Source organism: Silurus aristotelis (genome assembly GCF_946808225.1).
Source record: "Silurus aristotelis genome assembly, chromosome: 6".
In the NCBI taxonomy this organism is placed as follows: Eukaryota; Metazoa; Chordata; class Actinopteri; order Siluriformes; family Siluridae; genus Silurus; species Silurus aristotelis.
In genome coordinates this window covers 29,972,154-29,979,653 of record NC_139579.1, presented here as the reverse complement: position 1 = coordinate 29,979,653, position 7,500 = coordinate 29,972,154, and the positions used below count along the sequence as shown (strand labels likewise).

The 7,500-nt window shown below is 38.1% G+C and overlaps 1 protein-coding gene across 1 annotated transcript in view; it reads right to left on the bottom strand.

The window, feature by feature from the left end:
* vax1 (ventral anterior homeobox 1) overlaps positions 1–7,500 on the bottom strand; it is a 20,207-nt gene that overhangs the window by 4,378 nt on the left and 8,329 nt on the right. The window contains exon 2 of the mRNA XM_083544909.1: positions 906–1,894. Coding sequence (XP_083401035.1) covers positions 906–1,128 — 223 coding nt within the window. The 5' untranslated portion in view covers positions 1,129–1,894. The remainder of the gene's footprint in view (positions 1–905; positions 1,895–7,500) is intronic.

Sequence of the window (7,500 nt, the reverse complement as noted above, 5' to 3'; positions counted from 1 at the left end):
TACACTTTTGTGTTGTACGTATACTGTAATGTGATCAGTGTGTGCTGAAACAGGAACACGGGTTTGCTTAAGCACAACTGGAAGGAATAAAACAATAATTTAATTAGACTAATTTCATTGGGTTTTGATCAGAGCTCCGTGTGTGAGCCTGATTGAGTTTGTAAAAGTAAATAATAAATGGAGATGGCGGCTCGGTGGGTTTCAGGAAGTCGGTGAAGCTGCACAGCATGGACGTTTGAGCTCAACACTTTATTTCATTTAAATATAAATCGAGGTGTAGTTTATTTACAGTTCGGTCGAAGATGACAGGATCGGTTTTGAGTTTTCTGGAATAAACGAAAGGAATAAACAAGAGAAAAAATATCTGGCTAAATATATAGGTGAGAAATAATACTAGGTGTTTTCTGTATTAGGTTTTTGTAAAATCAGGCATATAAAAAAAAGGTAATTATTTTTAAATAAATAAACAAATAGAATTACAGATGGCACGAAATAACTTTTTTTTTTGGGTGAGCTTAACAAAATATAATAATAATTACAATATAAGAAAATAAGAAATAAAGGTCAGTTATTTTAAGGAAACAAATGATTTATATTAATTTTAGAAATATTAACACTAAATTTAGTTCAGGGCAAATTAATGTATGAATGGAAATAAATCCATTCATTTGTTATATTAATAACAAAATAAAACAATCATTGTGAATCTCAAAAGACATTTTCAACCACTGCGAAAAAGCTTCAATTTCTTATTAGATTAAAAAAAAAAATTAAATTACATTACTATTAATAATGTGTGACTTCTGCTTCTCGATCTGAACTCCGTTCCAGAAAACATCCTGAATTGATCGAAATAACGCTCTGGCGCATTGTGAAATCCGAAAGGCAGAACATCCTGCTCTTACCTCGAACCAGAATCCGTCTGCAGTAGTCAGGATCTCCGGCGCTCGTGCGCCCCTTTTCACAATTTTCCATGGCTCCGGATGAGGAGAAGGAGTCCTGGGGTTCCTTCAGGAGTGTTTTGGAAAGGCTCCCCTGGGTGTCTTTCACCTCCTTGCTTTCCTTGAGGCCGTTCTTCAGAACCATCCCCACTTCCGGCTCCTGGCTGTAACGGACGTCCATGTTCATCTGTCCCTATCAGGGTGGCTCTCTGTCCTCTTTTTCTGCTTCTGTTGTTTGTTTCTTTTTTGCTTTTAAGGCCCAAAGGAAATCTGGATAATACTAGTTTCTGTGTCCCGTGTGTGTAAAACCACAGCTATTTGGACCCTCAAGTCAGGGATCTAATGTTGGAGCGGCACTTGCTTCATGTCCCGAGCGTTCCGTCATCAGTGTCTGGGCTCACTTGGCTGGTGATCATGGACTTCTCGCTCCCTAAATCCAGCAGCAATTTTCGTGGCCCCTCTCTTCTGTTCACTTGCGCATCAGCCTGATCGAGACGATCTCCATTCAATCAGAGGATTGAGGAGCGGATGGATGCATGCCCGCTCGTCGCAATTGATTACGGTAATTTCGCCCCCGGCTACAGATTTTGTGTAACCTCCTGAATACGCGTAAATTGTTTGGGGAAATATATGCCGCCGCTAATGGAGGGGTGCGTTGCCTTCAACCCCTCTTCTAGCCAGTCTTCGCACGCATACGCTTACACACACACACTCACACACACAAACACACACACACACACAAACACACACACACACACTCACACACACACTCACACACACACACTTACAGATCCCAGTCAAATGATTGGTCTCGGATCACGAAGGAGTGCTCACACAAGCTCACACTCGCAAAACCCCGACATGTACAACAGAGGGAGAAAAGTTCCAGTCCGGTCCCATGTGTCCCGCAGGTGTCCCCGCGTGGCGTCCCGTTCATCTGATCGAACACAAATCTAGAATCGGGATAAGCCCATTTAGTCCGGTTATTTTGCAACGAGCTTGCACGACAATTCACACCACTGTTTCTACGATTGGACTACTGACAGACACGGGCAGAATGAGAGAGAGTGGGAGAGAGAGAGCGAGAGAGAGCGAGAATTTGACTGAGCGAGGGAGGCGGAGAGAGAAAGACGTGGGATACAAAAAAAAAAAAACGGAATTGGGGGGAAAAAAAATGAAATGCACTTCGGCAGGAATTCTGTCGCGCTACAGAACACGGGCAAACCCACAGCATCAGGAGGAAAAGTGAACAACGCTTTGGGTGGCTCTCGCACAAACTCATCCAGAAAAGTCACAAATGCCATGAATTCCTTTTCCAAATCTGGTCTGAACGGCCTAGAACATGCGCACACACACACACATACACACATACACACACACACACACACACACACACACACACACACACACACACACACACACACACAAAACACTAAGAACAAGCAATCATATTGTTGTGAACATGCAAGAACATACAAAACACATCACTTCAAATTTGTACAACACAAAGCTACGCATTACACACACACACACACACACACACACACACACACACACACACCCTCATTATACACACGCACACAGGCACTTGCAGCTTTTTTTCCATTCTCTGCGCAACAATATCGGGGGGAACAGCCACGCCGGTTAATCCAATAAGACAATTGATTAGGCTACAATGATTCAATTCAAGCCAATAGCTGTGCACTCAGGCCCTTCTTGTCACCTTGTTGGGCCAGAAGACCTTCTTCCCTGTGAACCGTCCACCCCTTCACCCCAACCCCAAACTCCCACCCTTCCTAAAGCCTTTCACTGCTTTATGGGAAAGAGAGAGCACAAGGGGAGAAAGATGGCAATTATCTAATTGGACTATTAACAAACAATTCAGTGAGTGTGTCTGCTCGGGAATAGTGGAAGACCAGGAGGAGGAGGAGGAGGAGGAAGGGGGGGTGGGTGGGGGGGGGGCTTGGTGTGAGTGTGTGTGTGTGTGTGTGTGTGTGTGTGTGTGTGTGTAGGTGTGTGTGTGTGTGTGTGTGGGGGTGATGAAGAGAAGAAGTGGAGCACTAACTTCATTCAGCGAGCGTGTAGAGCAGCCTGTTGAAGCAAACGAGTGAGCGAGAGATTGTTTAAAGAAGAAGAGCTAAGTGGAGGAGGGGAGGGATTGTTTAAAGAAAAGGTAAGAAGGGGGCTCGGAGGGACGAGAAGAGAAGGGAGTAGGAGAGAAGGAGGGATCAGGAGGCTGATTCTCAAGCCCTGTTCAAGTTGAAGCTTGGGAAAAAAAAAAAAGCGAGGCTTTTTTTGGTGTGACAGGGACCAGCTGTGGGCCTTGTCCATGTGCACCTTGACAAAATCACACAGCAGGGGGTTGTGGCCGAATACCGGTGTGACATAATGTGTGAAAATATGACATTACAGGATATAACAGGAGCATTCGGAGGAAATTCTGGTAATATAGGATGACATGATTTTGTTGAAAAGGCTTCAGCGGGCAGTTTAGGGTTCTATAGTTTCAACAAGTTCGGATGGTTGTAGCACCTCATTATGTAAAAGTGTATAGAACCCTAAGGAGCAAGCGTAAGAATGTACCAGGTTTCTACGCAGTTCGACAAAAACAACAACGATGACAGTATCATAAATAAATATAATTATATATAATTATTCATTACTTTTTTATTTAAATAATAGCTAAAAAAAAAAAAGAATGTATTAATGTATTCTAGTATTTTCTCCTAAACAAATGACACAACAAAATGTTATAATATTTACAAAACATTTTTTGTTTATCAAAATGATATTCTAGTATTTTCCATAATCAAATAACAATTAAAAATAAATAAACAAATACAAAAATCCCAGTGTTTGACTTCACAATCCTCTTAACAGTAGGATTTAATTGGCTTTCCATATATTACAGCACTTTCTTAATGAATAAAATCAAATAAAAAAAAATTGAAATATTTTTTTTTAATAAATAAAAAAAACATCAAAGATTTTTTAAATGTATAATATAATAAAAATTGTATAAAAATATCATTATAGAAAATAATAATAACATTATTAAAAAATGTATAACAATATAACAATTGTATTAAAATAAAATTTATTATAATGGATAGTATATAATTAAATTATTTAATCATAATATAATATCAAATATTATAATTATATAAAACATTTTTACAGTATTCTTTTTAACTTAATTTCTTAACCAAAGAATTTGCTGCATGCACTATAGCAATATAGTTCATTTACTAATAAATAAATTATAATATTGAAGAGGAAGTATGATCTCAGGTAGCCTGAGATACAGTTTTACACTGAACACCTTCAGTATGTGCAGTTAAATGTGTCATGATGCTTAAATTCCTGTATCATTGTGTATCTTGTGTGTATTAGTGTCCTAATATTCCATCCTAATGTACAGTGTGCACATTTATATAGACCTATATGGACATTAAAAAACAGCTGGAGGACTCAAGTGCTTGGTGTTGGCCGAGGGCCAGTTTTTTTAGTGTTATTCACAGGAAAGGGGTACGACGTGGTTCTGGAAGTGCCACAGGGCCGCCACTAATAGCCTACCATTGTACAGGAGTCAGATACTAATTAGTGTTTCCAAACAAAGACTGAATATCTGAATAGCCTACTCATTCCCAAGCTACTAACAAAAAAAAAAATACTATCTTTAGTAATTTAATCATTACATTACTTACGCTATTTTCGAAAAAACTAAAATATGACCGATAATTTCTCACCAATTCTATTAGATTAGACCTTCAGCTGTTAAGACCTGAGAACATTGTAGTTGACTAGCGACTATAGCAATTCTTCTGCTTTTTTTTACATTTTTTTAAATGAATGCATTAACACCAGAGCAGATCTTTGAAAATGGAGTCAAATAATAACTCCTATAATCAGTAGGACTTTTTACACAAATGAGCTAGAATCTAGATCTAGAGTCTACAATCTAGAAACATGATGCTAGTTGTATAAAAACGATTGCTTATTCAAAGTTCACCAAAATGTCAAACTATGAAATCTAGACTCTCATATAATTAGTGTTTTTGTACATTGGGAATTTTTCATTGTTAACGAGCTCAAATTAGAAAGTGGTAACGTCAGTGGTTAAGGTGTTGGCCTTTAACATGGGAGGAACTTATAAGTTCAAATCCCAGCACCATTAAGATTTCACTGTTGGGCCCTTGAGCAAGGCCCTTAACTCTTAATTGCTATGTTTGAATAAGATACTTCAAAGTTGCTCTGGATAAGGGTGGCTGCCAAATGCCATAAATATACAAGTAGAAATGAGATGCCAGTTCTAAATTAGATGATTTTTGAATGTACAGTATAGTTTCCTAGAAATAAGTATTTTCCAGTTTCACATTTATTTATTAAAAATTACAGAAGCAAACACGAGTAAGCTAGCTAGAAAGTGAATGCTAATCCTATTGTTTGTCGAATAGTCTTTAAAAAACTCCCTCAAAAATGTAAGCATTAACTAGTCAGCTAGACATCAAGAAACATATTGATAGAGTAAAAAATTGAAAAAAATGAAACAAAAACAAAAACAAACAGAAAAATATAATAAATATAAAGTGACATTCGCCTGAGACTGCAACTACCATGAACAGTTTTGCACTCGTGTCAATCAGTGAACTGTTGATAACCTCAACAATGATGGAACTATAAAAAAATGGAGATTGTGACCAAGATGACTATAAGGTTTCCTTTTGAGGCTGGTTCCTTTCAAGATTTCTTTCTCATACCACCTCTGGGAGATTTTCCTTGCTACATTTCCACTGGCTCACTCATTGCTAATAATCTTAAGCACTCATTTTCGAATGTCTTTCTGTTAAGATGCTTTGGGACAATTTTTTATTGTTAAAAAGCACAATACAAAAACCAATTGAAATTAATTTATTATAAACTTGAAGTCTATTGTGTTTAAAGTTCTCAGCTGTTCAATGATGGAAACTGCAAAATCTTTTAAGTTTATCCAAAAAGAGCATCGACATCCATTTAGATAGTTTCCAGGTGCTACTATTTACAGTCATCTCATACCATTGTCTCTAATTGGATTTAAAAACACTGGCCAGTGCACACCAGAGTAACAACAGTAGAGAAATTACAGAGACATAAAACAGTGACTTGTCTCCTACTGGTGAGAAAACATTCCTTCAAATAATGGGATTGGAGTTCTTCACAGCCATACTGTACCTAACACTTAAACATGAGTCTCCATTGCGTACATAAGACTCAGGTGGGCTCGTGGTGGCCTTCGATTTGGCCCGACATATATGAGAAGAGAAAAAACCAGAAAAAGGAAAAGAAAACACAGATCTTTATGACTAATTTTCATTCAACATGACATTTTTGTTTTATTTTTAAACTGCTGAAACCTTGCCAGTGTTTCTCTGTGTAAACAAACATTCACTCTGATGAACTCGAACACTGTACACTGAGAATCAAACGAACTCTTACCTACGTAATATTCTGACTCGCTCAGTAAGTCAATCCAATCTAATTTGCAAAAACAGAAAAATTAGACCAACTTAATTTCTCTCATTAGACGCCATTGATATTACAAGCATATGGTTGTTTTCCTTACAACCTGATCTATCTATCTATCACATAATGTAAAAAAGCATGAGGATGAAGTTACTGTATCACTCTCTCTCTCTCTCTCTCTCGCTCTCTCTCTCTCTCTCTCTCTCTCTCTCTCTCTTTTGCTCTCTCTCTCTCTCTCTCTCTCTCTCTCTCTCTCTCTCTCTCTCTCTCTCTCTCTCTCTCTATCTATCTATCTATCTATCTATCTATCTATCACATAATGTAAAAAAGCATGAGGATGAAGTTACTGTATCACTCTCTCTCTCTCTCTCTCTCTCTCTCTCGCTCTCTCTCTCTCTCTCTCTCTCTCTCTCTCTCTCTCTCTCTCTCTCTCTCTCTCTCTCTCTCTCTCTCTCTATCTATCTATCTATCTATCTATCTATCTATCTATCTATCACATAATGTAAAAAAGCATGAGGATGAAGTTACTGTATCACTCTCTCTCTCTCTCTCTCTCTCTCTCTCTCTCTCTCTCTCTCTCTATATCTATCTATCTATTACATAATGAAATAAGCATGAGGTTACTGTATCACTCTATCTATCTATCTATCTATCTATCTATCTATCTATCTATCTATCTATCTATCTATCTATCTATCTATCTATCTATCTATCTATCACATAATGTAAAAAGCATGAGGATGAAGTTACTGTATCACTCTCTCTCTCTCTCTCTCTCTCTCGCTCTCTCTCTCTCTCTCTCTCTCTCTCTCTCTCTCTCGCTCTCTCTCTCTCTCTCTCTCTCTCTCTCTCTCTCTCTCTCTCTCTCTCTCTATCTATCTATCTATCTATCTATCTATCTATCTATCTATCTATCACATAATGTAAAAAAGCATGAGGATGAAGTTACTGTATCACTCTCTCTCTCTCTCTCTCTCTCTCTCTCGCTCTCTCTCTCTCTCTCTCTCTCTCTCTCTCTCTCTCTCTCTCTCTCTCTCTATCTATCTATCTATCTATC